Source organism: Python bivittatus, unplaced genomic scaffold, assembly GCF_059951505.1.
Source record: "Python bivittatus isolate LINGU-HERP-01145 unplaced genomic scaffold, Pbiv_v1 ctg000340_np1212, whole genome shotgun sequence".
In the NCBI taxonomy this organism is placed as follows: domain Eukaryota; kingdom Metazoa; phylum Chordata; class Lepidosauria; order Squamata; family Pythonidae; genus Python; species Python bivittatus.
This window is the reverse complement of record NW_028277056.1, coordinates 4,578,764-4,599,855: the sequence shown is the minus strand read 5'-3', so window position 1 is coordinate 4,599,855 and position 21,092 is coordinate 4,578,764. Positions and strand designations below refer to the sequence as shown.

The window sequence follows — 21,092 nt, the reverse complement described above, 5'->3', positions numbered from 1 at the left end:
TCCTATAGAAATGGAGAACTGGGGAGGGGCAAGGGAGGGAGCCCAAACATCCTGAAGTCTTTCGACAGGGATTCCCCAATGGTGGGCCACCAACAAGACCACTCGTGCCAGGAGCAGGAATGTCCGCAGGGCATGGGAAAAAGTCTGTCCATGCACGTGAAAAACAGGCAGGGCTCCAACTGCTCCTTCGTGGCTGCCCTCTAGACACTCCTTGCAATCCCCCTCCCCCCCCAGGTTCCTACCCCATTGCTGGGGCCTTGAAACCTTTGGATTCTGCCAGAGGCAGCCTGAGACGGGCCCAACCCAGGCTGGTCAGCAGTTCTCCAAGAGCCTCATGTGAGGGAGGGGCCTTTCCCACCCTCACCAATCCAAAATGCCTTCTTTGTCTAAAGACACGTTTTCTAAATTACTGAACCTTCTGGTCAAGTTTTCCATCACTTTCAGACAGGAAAGAAAAGAGAAAAACAACAACACAATAGTTGGAGCGTGAAAGCAAAGAGGGTTGCAATGTTTCAGACAGCCACTGGGGGACAGCAATGAGTTAGAATTTCTGCATGCTTTTTGTGGCCATCTGGTGGCCATCCAGATGCTTGCAGACTTATCCATAAAATGTATGTAGGGCAGAAAAAATAGAGGAAAAGACATCTCTGGAGTCCTCCGTGCTCTCTGAGCTTGGTGGTTTGCTTGCAGACATTTCGTTACCCAACTAGGTAACATCATCATTGCTAACCCCACTGTCACTAGCACTGATGATGTCAACTAGTCAGGTAATGAAACGTCTGCAAGCCAACCACCAAGCTCAGAGAGCACCAAGACTCCACAGTTCAGCCCCAAGCTGCAGAGATTCTCTTCTATTTGAACCCCCAGATAAGCAGGGATTAACACCAGACAAACAATCAAGCAGAAAACAATACCCTAATCAAAGAACTACCAAGGAGAAAACCTCACCCCACCAAAACTGCCAGGGCAAGCTACTGTATAAAAATGGGGCAAACCCCACACTCACTAACACTGATGATGTTCCTTAGTCGGATCATGAAATGTCTGCAAGCAACCGCCCAGCTCAGAGACCACCAAGGACTCAGTTCAACACATATTCTCTTCTACTGGAAAAAATCTCTTCCCACCCAAGCTGTTCATCCAACCATCGATCCCTCTCTCTTCATCACTTTTTTCCATTCAACCCACATCTCTCTCTCTCTCCTTGCCCAACCTACCTCTGTCTCTCTGTCTATCCATTTTTATCTGTTTTCCAACAGACTGTTCTTTTCCTGTAGCATAGCAGCCTGGTGGCCCTCCAGATGTGTGAACTTGGAGGCCCAGAAACCGCAGGAATGTCCACGCTGGCTGGGAATTCTGGGAGTTGAAATCTATGCATCTGGAGTGTACCCAGATGTAAGAGGGCTACTAGAAACAGTTGAAGAATGCTTCATGTACCAGACATGGTAGAATATCTAATGCTGGCTTACCCTTATGACCCCATGGGTGTTTTGATGCCTCCCCTGACTTTTTTCAATTCCTCTGACATTTTACTTCTCAGCCTTGTATCAGATAGATGAGGAATCTTGTAACAGAAAGCCATATATATAATCCAATATTATTGGGGTTTACTTGTGAAATCAAGCCACAATCAGTCTCTACCAGCCAGCCTTCAAAAAGGTAACATGAAAGATTTCCGGTTGAAATATTAACTGATTATTTTTCTTGGTAATTATTAATCGCCCCTTAGAAAATCACCTAAACAAAGGTTATATTATAAGGATTTTCCTAAAGAGCAAGCAGTGAATTGGAAAGGCCTAAGTGTTTTGAAGGGAAAAGAAACAAAAATACAGTATTTAAAACTTTGAGCATTTTAAATATTTTTGTTGGCTGATTTTTTTAAAAAAAAATACGTCTGGTTGCTATTTATCTGTACAGAAATGTTAATTGTTTGAAATACCGAGCAGGTACTGTAAACCACGTTGGGACTTTCCATCAATCAGAAACAGCAATCTGCAAAAAATTTGCATTTTCCCAGGGGAAAATCATGGTGGGGACGTATAACACCAGTGGGTTCCCATATGATCACCTGGTCTTCCAAGAAGTGCCAGAAAAAACCTTTAGCTGGGTTTGTAAAAAGCCTTTTCAAAAATAAAAGAGACCTTCCGGCCCCATTATCGCATTTAGAGATGGCTGGTTGATGGAAGGTAGCTTCGTGCTTGGGTTGGAGACCTCACCACCAAGAAATCTCATCCCCAGGGCTGGACTGAGAAGTCGAAAGAAGGCAATACCCGCTGTGTCCACACCATTGCCAAGGAAACAGGATGGACCTGTTTGTGAAACCACCAGGCGGAGAGGCTCGAACTGAAGGCATCCTTCTTTGCATCTGGCAATCTCTGTGGGCCCCTGATGTGCACATTTTCCTTGTGGTGCTTGACGTAAAAAACCTGCCCCCCTCCTGAAACGGGTTTTGATCACTGGTTTTATTCGAAAGGGAATGAATCGCTTGAGCAGAAAATCAGGAAGTCTCATACTTTTTATTTGAAGGCATCAACTTTCGCGAGAGGCAACCTCATACTTTGACTCAAATTGGGGAGTTGGGCATGATGCCAAATTCCCAGAATCCTCCTGTTTTTGTGCCATCAGAGACTCACATGGCTCTCCTCCTACGGTGTCAATCAGAAGAAGAGTATCACTCCTGACTTTCACTCTTAACCTCATCGGGAACCAAGCACGTGGGAATTAGCGTTCTTTGGAAGGCCTTTCTCCACTTGCACAGCACCATGGTACAAACGTGCCCGTGAATCTTTGTCCTCCTTCTGAATCTGGGTAACCTGGACGTTTTCCCTGACCTTGAGTGAGATGCGCTAATGTTGGGCCGTGTTGAAACAAGCGCATCCCGGAAGATGCTACGCATATGGGAATGTATATGGAGTCACCAGAAGATGAGCTTCACTCAAGGGTGACTTTGAGTCCACAGGAGATGGAAGCACTAGGTGATCTAAGTGGGATCAGATTGGCTAGAATGTGGATGGGAGACCATGAGGAAATCCCAGGGATGTAAACTAAACTGGGATGGGGGAAAAAATCCAGAAGACAATGGCCAATCACTTCCACATGGTTGCCAAGAAAACCATATGGATATGGAACTTAACTTAACTGCATGAAAAAGCAGTATAGATTTTGCTATATCTAAAGCAGTGTTTCTCAACCTTGGCAGCTTGAAGAGGTGTGGACTTCAACTCCCAGAATTCCCCAGCCAGCCATGCTGGCTGGGGAATTCTGGGAGTTGAAGTCCACACCTCTTCAAGCTGCCAAGGTTGAGAAACACAGCTCTAAAGCAAGGGCAGCACCTAGCTGACCTTGACAGATGGATAAGTGGAAATGGGTTTGGTGAGTCCTTGGGTGGGAGACCACAAGGAAATTCCAGGGTGGTGGGTTAGACTGAAAAGTTTTTTTTTAAAAAAAAGATCAGTGACCTAGAAGCAACCTGAATGTGACGAAGGAAGAGAAAAAGAAGAAGCAAAGACAAGGTGGGCAATTCAGACATGGCCCAGGACCTTGCTAAAAGTGGGAGGCACAGAGGAAGAATGTTCCCTGGAATGCGGTACCCCTGTTTCTTCTCAAGCCATCCTCTGACGAGGAATTTGTTTTCCTGCTCTGGCTTCTTCCACTCTGTCCACAGCCCAGAGATGGGAGCATGTTGGGTGGGCACCAGACGGCCATGCTTCCTGGGGATAATATGCAAATGAAGGGCCTTGGCTACCCCGGGTGAAAGACATGGATCTGCTTCTTGGTTTCAAATGCTGAACCCTGAGTTTAGATGTGCTTTTTCTTTCCCTCTCTTTTCTCCCCTCCCTCTCCTCCTCCTCCTCCTCCTCCTCCTCCTCCTCCTCCTCCTCCTCCTCCTCCTCCTCCTCCTCCTCCTCTTGCTTTCCTCCTGCTCCTCCTCCTGCTCCCCCCTTCTCTTTCCTTCTTCCTTTTCTTCCTTTTGGGACGCTCCCTCCAGAATAGATCAAACACGCGAGTGGTCCTGTTTGGGAGCAGTAAATCCGGCGCCTTTTTCTTATGCTAATCCAGACTGACATCACCGCTCCGCATCCAAGCCAGAGAGGAAGGCATATAAAGCAGGTTCGCGGAGCCCGAGGAGAACCAGAGCGGGGCTTCGCCGCCGGCCGCCGGGTGCGATTCCGGAGCGCGCCGCGCGCAGCCTCGGCCCCGGAGCCTCGTCCTGGCCAGCCCTGCTCCTTCTCTGGGGGGCTTTTCCCTTGCCTCCCCCCGCCCGTCCCGAGCTGCGTTTCCCTTCAGTAGCGTTTTCCTCCGGCGGACCTTCCTGCCTTCCGAAACGCCAAGCCCCCTGCCCGCGCCCTCCCCCCCTGCCCCCCGCCCGCCCCGGAGCAGGTCGATGCCGGCTGGAGAGAAAGTGGAGCAGGAGCAGGAGCAGGAGGAGCAGGAGAAGAGCTGGGGAAGCGAGCTTCCCTCTTCTTTTTGAAAGGAGAAGGTCCGGGAAGGAAGGGAGGAAGGGAGGAAAGAAGGAAGACAGGAAGACAGGAAGGAAAGAAGGAAGGGAAAAGAAAAGAAAAGAAAAGAAAAGAAAAGAAAAGAAAAGAAAAGAAAAGAAAAGAAAAGAAAAGAAAAGAAAAGAAAACGATTTTGCTATCAAAAGGTAAGCAAAGAGCCGTAACCTTCCTGAGGTTGTTTTGGTGAAAGAGTGAAGTTTTGGGGTCGAGTACCGCCGGGCGCAGGCGGGAGTGGAATCGATCAATTCACCGCACCCCCCCCCCACCCCCAAGTGCTGAAACCTTTCAAAAAAGCGGGTCTCCCACGGGGCAGCAGCGCTGCGGAATCGGGCGAGAGACCCGACTGCTCCGGGCCAGCAGAAACGCAGGCGGCGCGGCTGGCAGGGAAGCCTCATCACCGTAGCACAAAAGCAGCCAGAAAATATTTCCCGGCGGGCGGGGGAAGCCGGAGGCGCCCGGACGAGGCAGCAGCGCGACCCGGGAAGCAGAGGTGCGAAGTCGCGGAGCGGAGCGCGCAAGCGGCGCCCACCGCGCCCGCGGGAGAGCCCGCGGGGCGAACCTCCGTTTCGATCTGTGAGCTTGGAAACGGCGGCGAAGCGACAGCCGCCCCTCCAGTGGCCCAGAAACGTTAGAAGCCAGCCCGTGCTGTGTGCTGAAAGCGCACTGATAGATAGCGAGGAAGCTGCACTTCTACTCGGTGCTATCGAAAAATTCCGATTTTTCTGAGACCCCCGGCCTTGTAGACCGGGATGTAGCCCTCCCACTATTTGGGAAATCTGCAAAATCCACTCTAAGGCTCAAGAACGCTCTTCTGGGGGCTTGGGGGAGGGCGAATATGCTCCCAACATTTCTTCTGTGTCATTGGCTATGCTCATAAATACCGCTCTTAACCTGGATCTTGAATTAAACCATCTTTCGGGGTTTGCAGAATGGGACCACTAACCAAACAGCTTGAGCAAGCCCAACAGCCGGTTTAAACTCATCAGGGTTAGAGTGCGGTGGGAATGCAGCTACTCTGTTTTCCACTGAGCTGGTTGTGTGTACGGGGTGAAGATAGCCATTGTTTGCTCTATTTTTTAATTATTAAATTTATATGCCGCCCATCTCCCCTCCACCCTAGCAGATCTAGGGCAGGGAGTGGGGGAGAAAGAATGATCATTTTACATGGCTGCAGCTTCTTCTCTTCAACGCAACACCATGAGGTCTAGGAACTTGGTGGGGTGGGATGACAAGAGAAGGGGGCTGCTAGCCATCAGAAGACTGGCTGGGGGTGAGGACTGTATTCTGCCAGCAAAACCAGCATCGATTTCTTGTAGCCTGTGGGACAGACTTTCCCAATCTGAGGTCTTCCAGATGTGCCTTGCAGCTAAGCTTGCCCAAACCCCAAACCTTTTACCTAAAAACTGGAATGGGAGTTAATCATCTCCATCGATTTGAAAGAGATCAGGTGGAGGAACCTTCCCTAATTCTGTAAGATTGTCCAGAGCAAAGTCATTTGCAATTTGCTGCATTTCATAGAATAGGCTGCTATTCTGTTCTATCCACTTGAAAGGGGTCCCTGAGGTCATCAAGTCAACCCTTGGCTCAGTGCAGTGTCCCAAATTACAACAGCTGTCTCCAAAAGTTTTCTAGTTCCTGCTGGGACATATCAGGGGAAGGGAGCAAGTCCTGCAAGATTGAGTGGGGGGGCTTTATCCAATTGGACTGTTTAGAGCAGTGTTTCTCAACCTTGGGAACTTTAAGATGGGTGGACTTCAACTCCCAGAATTCTGGCTGGGGAATTCTGGGAGTTGAAGTCCACCCATCTTAAAGTTCCCAAGGTTGAGAAACACTGATTTAGAGGCCCCAGGTATAATTTTAGGAATAAAACAGGGGTGCTTGACAATCTGTGGACCATCAATTAAAACTGAGCATCTGTGCTTGGAAAGAAACCCTCAGCACCATCACTGGTTTGGGGAGCGTTTTCCAAAGAGCAGGCTCAGAGTTTGGAGCACATCTCCAAACACCTGTATTTGCTTCCAGAGTGGCAGTCGAGTTCATCCATTGCAGGTCTCTTTTTTGGGCTAATTTCCCATTGTGCTCATTGGGAAATGATTCTGAATAAACATATCTTAATCTGGGGAACCCCTATTCCTGCAGCATTTGGCAATCTGACGATGCATTCCTCCTGGTTTTCTCTTTCCACCCCACCTTGAATCCATACCAGAAAGTGAATTTCTGGGGAGAGGTTTACTTAAGAGTAAGGAGACAACCAGCTTAATTCCAGTTGAAATCACCTGCACCTTAATCTCACCTTCGCCCCTCTCCCCAAGTCACTTAAGGGTGACTTCATATTTCTTGGGGAGAATTCCACTGAATTGCATCAATTAGGCTGTGATCCAACTTAATGGGTAGTGAATCCTATAATGTGCATCTCGTGTAAGTAAAAATATATCAGGCTGGGCTGATAAATCACTGGTATGGCTGTCAATGTAGGCACAATTACCTGGGAATACTATTGTTTATAGTTGATTAATTGATTGGTTGATTGATTGATTGATTGATTGATTGATGTGCCATCAAGTCAGTGTTGACTCTTAGTGATCACATAGATAGATTTTCTCCAGGAGGATCTGTCCCCAACATGGTCTTTCAGGTCTTCCCCCATCACCACTTTATGAGTCCATCCACCTGGCTGCTGGTCATCCTCTTTTCTTTCCTTCTACTTTTCACATTTTTTTTATGATTAAAGATTTTTTAAAAAGAAGATAAAAATGAATACAAACTAATATAAAGTAAGCAAAAGAAAGAAATCAAAGAGAAAGGTAAAAGTCCAAGAAAGGGAAAAAAATTAAAAGAATAGAAAAGAAAGAAAAAAAGATACAAAGAAGTCGCTTCTGATCTTCTTTACAGCAGTTATAAGTCCAATTATAAATTTACCTCTTACTCTATGGTTACGACATGACTCTCTTCTTTCCATAACCTATCCTGTCTAATCATCAAAACCATAAATCATAAGTTCATTTTTTCTGTTTCACGCAAAAACAGAGGGGTTTTTCTATAAGGGGTTTCCAGTCTGCAATAAATGTAGATATTGTCGTTTCTCTGATCAATTTAGCCATCTCAGCGAGTCCCATCATCTTCACCAACCGTTCCTCCGTTGTGGGTATGGCCAGGTCTTTTCATCTTCGTGCATACAATAATCTTGCTGCAGGTATCATATGCAAAAACAAAGTTCCATAACTTCTTTCCAACTCTTTGTCCATCAATCCCAAAAGAAAGATCTCTGGTTTCAATTGTATATTAATCATTAAAATCCTCTGAATCAGTATGTGTATTTGAATCCAGTATTTTCTAGCTTTTTTACACATCCACCAAGCAAGATAAAATGTCCCTTCTTCTTGTTCACATTTCCAGCATAAATTTGAAGTGCCTTTATACATTCCAGACAATTTCTCTGGTGACATATGCCACTCTCTTTCCTTCTACTTTTCTCAGGACTGTGGACTTCTCACAAGAACGGGGTCTTGCCTGATGGGCCCAAAATATGATCATCTGAGCCTGGTAGTTGTGCCTCGAGTGAGAACTCTGGACTGAATTGTTCAATGAGCCCATACACCTTCTTTTAAGATAGAATAGGCTTCTATTCTGTTCTATCCACTTGAAAGGGGTTCCTGAGGTCATCAAGTCAGCCCTTTTTTTTAAGATAGGTCTGCCAATAATGACGATAATAATCATCATCAAACAAGCACATCTGCCTATCCCAGGTCCTTGGGAAGGACTTGATAGGTGGACAAAAATGCCAAATCCAGTCTAAACATCTGGCTGACTGTGCGACCCACCATAATAATAATAATACATTTCTAAAATCAGACGGTAGATGCTGCAGGTCTCAAATCAAAATAGCTACAAATATGATGTGATTTATGCTGGAGAATGTGAAAATGTGGGGATGTGTGGAGAAAGGAGCACATGCAGAGCTGAGTGAAGTCAGGAGGCTAGGCAGGTAGGGTGGGTGGGAATATATATTTCTGATAAATAGAAGGAATCAAGAAAAAAAGTGGAATGCCTATTTATGCAATTTCATTGCCAGCGACTAACAGTTATAAATGTAGAAGAAAAGACTTGACTTTCTTTTTCTGGGAGGGGCAACTGGTTTTGTGGAAGTATGACTGGGATGAAGAAACAAGTTTTTCTGGGTGACTCCAACAGCTTTTCAGTCTAGACGTGGCCAAAAGTAGATTTGTATCTGAATAACACCCATTCCTGGGGAACAATCACAGGTTGTGTTGGGGGTGGGGGGAAGAAAGCTTAACTCCTGGTGCTTAAATTGGTGGCTTAAACATCTGGTCTGGCCACTGTGGGAAGCTGGATTAGACTAGTGAAGCAGATCTTCTTTTGATCTTCTTAGAGTTTCCCATGGGAAGATAAGCAGAGGGTTGCCCAAACATTGTGTAAAGGATCTACAGAGATCCCACACTTCCACACTATCATGTACTTGGGCTTTTTCCCTGTTGACAACTATGTGGAATCCTTCTTTTATTACACAAATCTTGGTCAGCCTCTAGAGAATTCAGCAGGGCTTATCCTGGTCTCCAAAGTGACCTTCTATATGGAGAGCTTTGGGGCCCAGATCTGCTAACTCAGCTGTAGAAAAAAAGAATTTGTTGAGTTCACCTGGCTGTTTTCAAAGAGGTCAAATGGAGTTGCAAAAGGGACCTACAACATCTGGAGAGTAAAGGAACAAGACAGGTAGTACAGAATTCAGGTAATGACCTCAAGATATCTGTTCTGTGATGTGCCTGAAGTTTGAAAGCATTGATGTCAGAGGTGGTTTGAAGGATGGTAGATGTCAGTTCCATACAACTAAAATTATAGGCATTATAGAATAGCTTCGCCCATCTTGGCATCTTCCAGATGTGCTGAACCCAAGAGTGTTTAAAGGGGTTGGAGTGACAAATCATGTAGTATGATGAAATCATTTTTTCCATTTGCAAGATGACATCATGACACACATGACATCAACATGGCTTCTCCTGGGTGCCTGGTTGGCTTGCAATCTCGGCCTTACCATCTGAAGATGATGGGAGCCATAATCCAACCCATTCTGGGGGGCATCAGATTGGAGAAGGCTGTCATAGACACCAAAGACTTGAAGGGATGAGGTTCTGCTTCACCTTCTCTGGAAGTGGGTCTTCTCCTCCACGCTGTTTTTCTGCATAGGAATTGCCAAAATCACACAATGCTTCTCAAAGAAAAAAGAAAACCATTTCATTTTGCTCATCAAAGAAACTGAGCTAATATATCAATGCAGATTTTCAGGGCCAGCATCAAGGCAACAGTGATGCGCTTCTGAGCTAATAGGCCGTGGTCTAATTATTTGACATCCAAAAGGTAGACAATATTGATGCAATTGATGCTGGCCGTGAAAGCTTGCATTGATATATTGTTCGCATCTAGGACCCCAAATAATTAGATCACAGCCTATTAGCCCGGAAGCTCATCACCTTTGGATAAATGGAGCTTTTTGGACGGTTCACGGCAAGCAGCCTTTTGCAAAGACTCTTTTGAATTCCCAAACTTTTGGTTTGCAGATTTTTTAAATCTAGGGCTCTTTCTCTTAGCTGAACAAAACGTTGCTCCATCTTACACCCCTCTTTCTTATTTGCTGTTGTGTAATATTGAATAAGCAATATGATTACCTCCTATTGTGTAGATGGACGAAGAGACATAGGACAGGAAAAGACTCCTGAAACGTTAGGAGGGATAGAAGGAATAGAAAAGAGATGGAGAGATGCAGGATGAGTGAGGAGTTTGAACTAGCAGTGCCTCCCTATGAAATACAGTCCTTGCACCCAGAAAGCCAGTTTATCAAGGGAAATGATCCATGAGAACCTTCTCCTTGAATTGCTACTGCTCTGTGTGCAGGGAGTCTCAGGGAAGCATTCCAAACAATGACACTGGTGGGAAAGAAAATCTTACAGCTCCATTTTCTAACTGCCTAGTGAAAGTAGCTTTTTAGTTGTGTTAGGACTTCACGTTTTGTGATTCTTAGCCAATATCGCTCATTGGGATTTTTGTGAATTCGGGGGCCAAGAGATCCGGAAAGCACCAGGTTGGGAAAAGCTAAATTACTCATTTCTCAGGGGAAGTGGCGGATATGGGTTGACACAATCTCTGTGGTCGAAAGAAAGGAACTTTGGCTACCTGACCCCCTCCTATGGCTACCTGGTCCCTCCCCAATGATCAGCCAGAAGGCTCATAAATGGGGTACAAAGACAACCATATTTCCTTGTGGCTTATCTGTCTCCCCAGCTACTGAGGTTCAGAGGTAGCGGGCCATGAGTTTTGGAAGTTCCACTTAGCCACAATAATTAAAAACAACTTGGCAAGTAATTTAATCCAGCGGAGATGGGTATATTTTATTCCTCCTCCTCCTCCTCCTCTTCCTCCTCCTCCTCCTCCTCCTCCTCTTACAAATGTCCAAGATCTACCAGCAAGCCAAGCTGGGGACAAAAGTCATTCTTTAATTAATTTAGAATGAAAGATCGTGCTCTGGATCTAAGGGTATTTTCAACTTTCTGAACTAAGCTGACTTCTACTGTACTTTGGTTTTCCAAGAACCTACTTTAGGTGGCTATCTGTGTGGTGGATCCAGGGAAAGGGAAACAGATCACCCTATTTTCAGCCCACCCTTCCTGCAAAGAGAGGTCACGCTGGTATATCAAAAAACCCCGAACTATGACACAGAGCTCCTTAATCCTAGGAAAACAGAAGAAACAGCTTGATCCTGTGTAAACAAGACCTGGGGGAACAGACTGTGGATTGGCAAGTCCTCTTCTTTGTTTAGTCTCCTGTCCCCCCCCCCTTCTAGCCCCCAGCCCCACCCCTCTGGGCTTGCATGCATGCAAAAAAGGCTTGCAGAAATACACAATAATTTTTTTAGGGAAGCACGAGGTCACAAACAAGGTTTTCTATTCATATCTGCTTTTGGGAAGCCTCCGGAAGAGAGAAATTGCTGGCTGGGTTCACACACAGTGCTAAGTCATAATCTAAGGCAGTGTTTCTCGACCTTGGCCACTTTAAGACGGGTGGACTTCAACTCCCAGAATTCCCCAGCCAGCATGGCTGGCTGGGGAATTCTGGGAGTTGAAGTCCACCCATCTTAAAGTGGCCAAGGTCGAGAAACACTGATCTAAGGTATACACACCACAAAGCCTGATTTTGTGCCATTAATAGGCAACCCGCTGTGGCTTAGCACAATGTGTGAAGGCAGTCCTTGTGTGTCTGGTTATGAGGTTAAATTCAGGCTGCACTACTTGCCAGAGTTTGTGGTTTGAAATGAGAATTGGACTGGACTATCCTATCTGGAGTGTAAAACTGAATATGGCCACTAGATGGCAGGAAAGACCACGAATCTCCTATGCTGGCCTCTAGTGGTCAGGCAGCGTTTTGCAGCTCAGATAAGAGAGTCCTAGTTACCCAATTTTTACAGTCTGTGTTCCTGCATTGCCCAATCTGGCAGCTTCCGAGAATGGGACTTCAGCGCCCCTAACTCCCAGCCAGCCTGAGCAGTGGCCTAAAGCATGCCGGTTGATGGGTTATAGTGGTTAAAAAACATTGCTTCTGGTGGGTTAAACATCCAGAATAAAGCCCATGCCTTAAAAAATGAATTGGGCACACTTTTAGCCCAAAGAACTTCATCCAGTTGACATCTTTGTTATCTTAATACATATTTTTACAAGCAGATTTTCTATTGCTGTTTTTAATGGAAAATACAAGCTCCTTCTGTTGTATCCTCTTTTTTCTCAGAATTTTTGTAACCTGTAACCCTAAATTTCACCTTAGGAATCCTCCTCCTCCTCCTCCTCCTCCTCCTCCTCTTCTTCTTCTTCTCCTCCTCCTCCTCTTCTCCTCTCCTCCTCCTCCTCCCTCTCCTCCTCTCCTCCTCCTCCTCTCCTCCTCCACCTCCTCCTTCTTCTTCTCCTCCTCCTCCTCCTTCCTCTCCTCCTCCTCCTCCTCCTCTTCTTCTTCTTCTTATCCTCCTCCTTCTTCTCCTCCTCCTCTCCTCCTCCTCCTCCTCCTCCTCCTCCTCCTCCTCCTCCTCCTCCTCCTCCAAACAGTAGTCTCTGCTGTTCAGGAGCCCAAATTAGCAGAAAGATAACAAGTGATTTCTGAAACAGTCCATCTCAGGCCAGGCCATGAACACTCCAGGATTAAGGCATGAAGTTTTGAAGTGGACTTATTTAAGGCAGAGATAAAAGTCATTGAGATACATCAGCTGCCGGAGCAGGCGGGAGACAGGATAAAAACGGACAGCAATGGTGGGACTTATCTCTGCTTGCCCAGATTGGCTTTCTAAAAGAAAGGGGGGGGGGGAGATTGCCAAGGCAGATCTCCTCTGTCTTACTGCCGTTTTCCCGGAGTGGAATTTTCAGGGACTGGATTCTTCGCCCGCAGGGCATGAAAACTATAACGTGTGCACCAAATACGCCATTGAGGAAAGTTCATCTGCTGAACTTGGGCCAAGTGTGGGGTTCTTTTCTGAGGCTGGCTTAGGATTTGATCTCTCCCACTCCTCCTCGCTGTTTCCTACTGACATGAGGAGGAGCCAGCCAAGGGGAAAGATTCAATGCTGTCTGTTCCAGGAGGAGGGAAGTCTGCCCTGAATTCTCCAGGCTTGCTTTCTGAACCGAACGTTGGGCTCTCCTGGATCAGGAGGATCTAGGCCAGCTTCCCCACTGAGTTCAGTGAGGTTTATGGAGCATCCTTTTGCAAACTTGTAACTCACACTTGCATATGTTTACCCCGTTTTCCTTCACCTTGGGCAGTTGGGTTTTAGTGGGGGGACTGTAGCCTGGGGTTCACCTTGTGACCCGGTAACTGTTCTAATTCTAGGTCAGTGTTGTCCAAACTTGGCCACTTTAAGATGAGAGGACTTCAACTCCCAGAATTCCCCAGCCAGCATGGCTGGCTGGGGAATTCTGGGAGTTGAAGTCCACTCATCTTAAAGTGGCCAAGTTTGGACAACACTGTTCTAGGTGACCTCGCTGGGTAGTTGTAAGCGTAAAATGGAAATGAATCGTTCCAAGAAGAGTCTGGATGTGAATAAGGTACCTAAATATAATTTCATGGAATCATCAAATGGGAAGGGAACACAAAGGTCTTCTAATCCAGGGTTTTCCAAACTTGGCAACTTTACATGTGGACTTCCACTCCCAGAATTCCCCAGCCAGCATCTAAACACTGGATTACAGTAATGTGCAGGAAAGTCAGTTCAACCATCCTTGAGAGGTGGCTGTCAGCTTCTTCTTAAAATCTCTAGAGATGGAGAACCCACAGCTTCCATAGGTGGGTGGCTCCACTGTTGGAACATATCAGGTTTTTCCTTGTATTTAAAGAAATTCTAGGTTAGCCGCAACTTATCCCCATTATTTCTGGTCTTATGGAAATGGGACCATGGAAAAGAGTTCCTAACTATCTTCCTTATAGCTTTTCTCTATGTACCTGAACGTGGCTATCACGTCTCACTTCAGTCTTCTCCAGACTGAACATCTGCAGTTCTTCAGCCTGTCCTCATAGGACATGTCCTCCAGCCCTTGGATCATCTTTGCCACCCTTCACTGGACCTGCTCTGACCTGGAACTGGGGTGCCCAGAATCATGCATGGTCCTCCAGATGTGATTTTACCTGTGCAGAATAGAGAGGGATAAGGACTGCATGTGCCTTTCATGCAATACTTCTTGTAAGACATCTAATTTTTCTAATTTCATTACTTGCAAGATATTTTTCCGATTCCAATAACATTATTCCATCTTTGTCACTCCTGCTCCCTTCCCTCTGGGTTTGTTTAATAAGCAACCAGGAAAAAGTGTCCCGTGGAATTCAAAAACATAGTCTTTTGGGCGTTTTTTGGCAGTTTTAACATGCTCCATCTCTAGCCCGTCTGCCAATTCATGACAAGGAGACAGGCAGAAACACAGGAGGTAGATAGAGAGGGTGAACCCCAAAACAAAGGACCAGGAAGGCAAACTGGGAAATGATGATACAATTTAAATAGAAATATCCTCTCCTGGGTGAGTTTTATCCTTCCACAGCCCACCTCCATTTGCCGCTTTGCACAAGTGATCTTCCAGGCTGAAGATGCCCTGATGAAGCGCCGGGTGGCAGTCACTTTGCAGTTTCCCACAATGCCCTGGAAGAATGGCACACCTGGAGCATTGTGGGTAAATCAATGTTTGTTGTTGGCAGCTTGCAAACTCAGCTGTCATTGTGAGGGAAGGATCAGAGATCATCCCTACTGAGTGCTAGAATTTGGTAGCTAACTGAAGGCATCCAGGCTGGGGGTTTTGGTTCTTTTCCCCCCAGTAGTCCCACCACGTGAAACGTAGCTGTGAGCAACCGAGAACAGCTGGAGCCATATAGCAGGGCAGAAAAAATGCACACGATTTATATGTTTTCATTCAAGTGGTTGAAAGGGAATTAGCTTTTGAGATTTCAAAAAAGAAGATGTTCTCTGTTTATTCCCAGCTTGCAATGTTCCTTGAGGTCTAGGGGACTGGCTGTATGGGAAGAAAGGGAACGAGATGGGGGGGCTACAAGCAGGAGACACACCCAAAGTGTTCTTTCCAAACTATCAGGCGGCCTCAAACATCTGCAAAGCAAAGGCATTTCTGTTAGCCGACATATCCCCTCCTGTCATCTGTCTCCGCAAAGAGCCTTCTTTCTCTGCCCTCTGCTTTTCATATATTTGTAAATGAGAAGGCGAAAAGTTAAAAGCCTCCTGAGAGGGCTGGAGATTTGACAGGCAGGCTCTCCCCTTACCCCTTCTCAAGCAAATATGTGGAGAAGAGAAAGGAAAGGAAAGGAAAGGAAAGGAAAGGAAAGGAAAGGAAAGGAAAGGAAAGGAAAGGAAAGGAAAGGAAAGGAAAGGAAAGGAAAGGAAAGGAAAGGAAAGGAAAGGAAAGGAAATAAATGTTAAGTTAGAAGAAAAACTTAGAAAAAAAGAAAGAAGGGAAGTTAGAAAAAAGAAAAAGAAAAGGTAAGAGAAGGAAGGAAGGAAGGAAGGAAGGAAGGAAGGAAGGAAGGAAGGAAGGAAGGAAGGAAGGAAGGAAGGAAGGAAGGAAGGAAGGAAGAATTGAATAGGGAGCAAAATAAAGCCGGGATAAGGAATGAAATTTCATTATATGCGAGGATAACTGAAAGCATGCAAGCCAACTTGAACAAACGTGCTGCTGTTATAATTCAAACCATCCGTCCGCCTGTCTTTCTGAGGGTAAATAGTAAGTTTATAGTGAACTGGATGACCCTATCTTATGTCTCTCATCTTCAGTTTTAGGTCGATGCCTGGAGGAAAACATTTCCCCCCATTCCAGAAAGCAAAGGAATCTCCTTGCCTACAGAAAAATAGACACAACACATTTATTTTTCCCTTGTGACTCAGGAGCCAAGAATGACGATGAAGCGACAATTTTTGATAACCTTTTTCCTGGCTTTCGTCTTGCAAAACGGGACGTGCAACGGAATCAAATGGTTGTAAGTCTTTTCCCTTTCTTCTCTTTGAAACAGCAGCAACAAAAAAGTCGAGACCTGTTCGGAGGTCGTGTAGGAATCCCTTTGTAGTGGAAGACAAACAGGTCATTTTGTGACAGCCTTTTCTAGATGTGGGGATGCAAAACCTGGATGGGAAAAAAAAGGGAATAAAAATGCATATGGGTGGGAAAAACATGCAAAAATCCTCGAATGGGTCAAATTATGTCAGCATGCATTATATTAGGGAAAACACACAAATTAGGGGCACAGAACTGAATCCATTTTTAACACATAGAGCAGAGTTTCTCAACCTTGGCCACTTTAAGACGCGTGGACTTCAACTCCCAGAATTCCCCAGCCAGCCATGCTGGCTGGGGAATTCTGGGAGTTGAAGTCCACACGTCTTAAAGTGGCCAAGGTTGAAAAACTGACAGAGAGAGAGATAACTATGATGATGATGCACATTTAAGGCTGAAAAAACAACAACAACCACACGAGTAAAATTAGACTTGACACATTTGTCTGTCCTACCCATGTGTGTGATTACACGTGCATCAGATTTCTCCCCTGCGTGCTTCAGGGTAATTCATCATATTGTGAAAAATCTTCATCTTTGGGGGGAGGTTAGTTACAAAAACGTCATGAAATATTATGTGTAGGTTAGCCATTTATCCTTGTGTTTTATCGAAATCTTGTGCTGGCTTGTCCTGAACTTCAGGTCACGATCCATTACTTGAAGCGTTGCATAAGCAATGATTCTGGTTATCCTGGCGTTAGCTCATTATGTTCACTAGTAAGATGCAACGATGATTATGGTCGTTGATGCTGCTGCTGTTATTCTATGTTTGTGAGTTTGTAGCTATCCAACAATCTCACAACTTTTGCTGTTTATTGCCGCTCGGATTTTTCTGTAGTAGCCCCATCACGTTAGGGGAGATGCATGGATGGACCTGAGAATGCACATGTGTGCACATGGGCCCATGTGCACGAACACTCCCCCAGCTGAAGAGCTTAACAAAACTTTTCCTGTGCACAACGCTGACCCTGGCTTTAGCACTGGGGTTCGAGTGAGAGACGCGTTGCATTCGCCTCCTGATTTCCTGATGATGAAGCATTTGCATTGTAATATTTAGAAGGTTTCTTGGAAAGGGGAGCCCTGAAAAGGGACTGATGAATCAACCCATCTGTGCTTTTCCAGATGTAGAAAGGAAATCCATCCATCTGCCCCTTTGATGGCTTGCTTGAACGAAAAGGCGCGATAGTTTTTACATTTTATTTAATACAGTTGGTTTCATGCAATTGAGAGGCTGCCAGACTCCAAATGATTCTGAGCGACTTATATTTAAAAAAAACAGAGTGAGAACACAAGGGGAGGGGAGGGGAGGGGAGGGGAGGGAGGGAGGGAGGAAGGAAGGAAGGAAGGAAGGAAGGAAGGAAGGAAGGAAGGAAGGAAGGAAGGAAGGAAGGAAGGAAGGAAGGAAGGAAAGGAGGGGGAGGGGGATGGGGAGGGAGGGAGGGAGGGAAGGAAGGAAGGAAGGAAGGAAGGAAGGAAGGAAGGAAGGAAGGAAGGAAGGAAGGAAAGGGGAGGAAGGAAGGAAGGAAGGAAGGAAGGAAGGAAGGAAGGAAGGAAGGAAGGAAGGAAGGAAGGAAGGAAGGAGAAGGGAGGGAGGGAGGAGAAGGGAGAGGAGGGAAGGGAGGGGGAAGGAAGGAAGGAAGGGAGGGAGGGAGGGAGGGAGGGAGGGAGGGGGATGGGGAGGGAGGGAGGGAGGAAGGAAGGAAGGAAGGAAGGAAGGAAGGAAGGAAGGAAGGAAGGAGAAGGGAGGGAGGGAGGAGAAGGGAAGGGAAGGGAAGGGAAGGGAAGGGAAGGGAAGGGAAGGGAAGGGAAGGGAAGGGAAGGGAAGGGAAGGGAAGGGAAGGGAAGGGAAGGGAAGGGGAATTTACAAGGCAAGATCTGTACAACAATAAATACATTGCAATGCACTGAATGAAGAAAGAAAGGAAGGAAGGAAGGAAGGAAGGAAGGAAGGAAGGAAGGAAGGAAGGAAGAAAGAAAGAAAGAAAGAAAGAAAGAAAGAAAGAAAGAAAGAAAGAAAGAAAGAAAGAAAGAAAGAAAGAAAGAAAGAAAGGAAGGAAGGAATGCATTGAACAAATGCACAAATGCACATATAAATTTTCCATCCTATGGAGTTAAAGGCACATTCATTTATTTCTTTAGAGCATTTCTATGGCCACCCAGCTCAAACAGCATCACCGTGGGCAGTCTACAAAGAATTGCCAAACAGCAGTGGGAAGGAAAACACCACCAACCCATTGCAAACCAGCTAAAACAACACCTTGACCATCTGAACCAAAAGATACTGTAACTCACCACTGGGAACTCAGCACGTCTTATCCTGACCCCAAGAGCCCAGCAAAGAGACAGGTTTTAAGTGCGTGCAGGATCGGGGCCCGCTGTATATCGGGGTGCTGGGGGGGCCATTCCAAAGGGCAGGATCAGCCACCAGGAAGACACACCTCCTGGGTCCCAGAAGAGGACATTGGTTCATGGAGGGGACCTGGAGTATGTCTTCCTTGTAGGATGGGAAATATCCTTGGGGGCAGATGCTCCTATGAATAACCCCAACGCCATACAGGATCCACTAGAGCAATGCTTCTCAACCTTGGTCATTTGAAGATGTGGCTGGGGAATTCTGGGAGTTGAAGTCCACACATCTTCAAGCTGCCAAGGTTGAGAAACACTGTTTTAGAGATTAAGGGCTTAAAAGTTGGACCTCTGCTCTTTCATGCTTGGAAAGCTGGAGATCTGAGCCATCTGCTCAGTGATCTTGTAAGCAAGAATGGGCTGAGATCTGACATCCCCAACCCAGCGCCCTCCAGGGATGCTGAGACTACCTCACCCCAAATTCCCACCCCAGATTGGTATACTGGGGATGGTAGGTCAAGATTAGCCATTCAGGGCAGAGGGGGCTAGATTGGAGCAGAATTATTCTGTTTTCCTATGCTAGCTCCGTCCCATTGGAACTGAGATACGCGTGAGCATGAAGAAGTTGCGTCATGTCGAAAATGGACCACACTGTGTGTGCGCGCGCACACACACATACAGGCCCTTGATGGTAATCTGTAGATTTCTTCCCAGCTTCCTACTAGCAAGCAACTGGTGGTCAGCAATTTTGAAATTAAAAAAAGGGAGCCAGATCCATTGAGAGCTTAATCATGCAATGCACGTGCCGTTTGACAGGATACTTCATTCCAAGGGTGGACAATCCACAGAGTGTCTCCTCCCAGTTCCATTTTTTCAGCCCTTAAATCTTTGTTTTTCCTTCTTGATCCTCTTTTTTTTTTTTTTTTTTTTTGTATTTTTGCTAAACTAGGTATTCTTCTGAGCTCACAGACACTGTCCCGTGGCATTTGGGTGGTGCACCAGGTGGAATAGGGTCAGATCTAGGTAAAAAAATACATGGAGGGGAGACCACAAAGAAATCCCTGGGCTTTTAGGCTAGACTGGAAAGCCCCCCAAACAGAAAGTGGCCATAAACTACTTCTGTACCATTGGCAGAAAAGTCATGGGGGGGGGGGCAGTCTGTGAAGTTGCCAAGAGTGGGGCTTGATTCAACTGTGACTTTTTATTCACCACTGGGCCTCAGAAGCAAAGGCAGCCTTTCTTTCTTTCTTTCTTTCTTTCTTTCTTTCTTTCTTTCTTTCTTTCTTTCTTTCTTTCTTTCTTTCTTTCTCTCTCCCTCCCTCCCTCCCTCCCACCACCCACCCACTCTCCTTCTTTCTTTCTTTCTTTCTTTCTTTCTTTCTTTCTTTCTTTCTTTCTTTCTTTCTTTCTTTCCTTCTTTCCTTCTTTCCTTCTTTCCTTCTTTCCTTCTTTCCTTCTTTCCTTCTTTCCTTCTTTCTCTGCCTGTCATGCCAGGCACAGGATGAAAAGCAAATTTTCAGCAAATGATTGATGGGCAAACACTCATTTTGAGCATATCAGGGGCAAATACTCATACTCATCAATATTCATTGGGGAGCAAATACTCAACACCCATTGGGCTGAAATGGAAATTGAGTCCCGATTGCAAGAAGCTGATCCTGTTTTGATCTCTGAAATGGGCAAGAAGATAAAAGAATAAAAGTTTTCCCGATTTGCCTTTTGTGCTGGAAGGATTAGGCTAGAGGTGAAAAACGTTGACCGGGAGCTCCCCAACTGCTTCTCTGCTGTTCCATTACCAAGGCCATTGGTCAAGGTTGATGTTGATGTAGCTGATCCACACTTTGGAAGCTTCATATTCTTCCCCCCAACCCTCCGTTCTTGCCCTATATACACCCCGCTGAATTTAATTCAACTTCTGCCCAGCCGCCCACCCGCAACCTTGATGACCTCTCTAGCGATGGGCAACAGAACGCTAGCAAGGGCATTGAGAAGGAGTTCTCAAGCAGGCCACCAGGGGGCGCTCTCTGCAACGACAAGCACCCCCATGGAGAGAAGGTGCTTTAATTGGCACCGTGCAATTTAAAGGATGAGAACCTCACATTTCCCAAATGTTCATTTCTGTCGCAAGAATCATCCCCCCTTTTCTAAAAACAAGAAATAGCTTCAAGGCATATTTCTGCAAAGCACTTCAATCCCATTTATGAATAACTTCAGTAGTACTGCAGCCGCTAACAATTGTCTTAGGGCTGGGACTTTTTAATTATACTCCTGGGGAGCACTTTCCCTTTCTTATAACTTGTAAAGGCAACATTTAGGGTGGTCGCATACTTATTGCCAGGAAACAAAAAAGTATGAAAGGGAACTCAAAGCGGAAGAACAGTGGCCTGTGTTTGCACAGGCCGTTGCTCGAGCCTGATCCCATTTCTGCAAAATTATACAGCTTTTCTCAAAACCAGAGGGTTTCTTAAAAACAATCATTCCTTCTTGGCAGCCACCACCTCACCCTCTGGAACTCCAAAATTTGGTAGAGCAAGGATCTCCCCTTTGACTTAAGTTGAGAAGGACCAGTGGTGCGCTCGAATTCTTTAAAAAATAATTTGGTCGGAGAAAAGACAGAATGGCACATAGGTAGAGAGATAGCCAACGATGGGGAAGAACAA

General features: G+C 45.9%; 1 protein-coding gene across 2 annotated transcripts in view; it reads left to right on the top strand.

Annotated features, from left to right (window-relative positions):
- The first annotated feature begins 4,005 nt into the window (after positions 1–4,005).
- Positions 4,006–21,092, top strand: part of WNT11 (Wnt family member 11) — a 56,059-nt gene continuing 38,972 nt past the window's right edge. For both annotated transcript variants that reach the window (XM_088140459.1, XM_088140458.1), the window contains exons 1-2: positions 4,006–4,645; positions 15,811–16,013. In XM_088140459.1, coding sequence (XP_087996585.1) covers positions 15,931–16,013 — 83 coding nt within the window. In that variant the 5' untranslated portion in view covers positions 4,006–4,645; positions 15,811–15,930. The remainder of the gene's footprint in view (positions 4,646–15,810; positions 16,014–21,092) is intronic.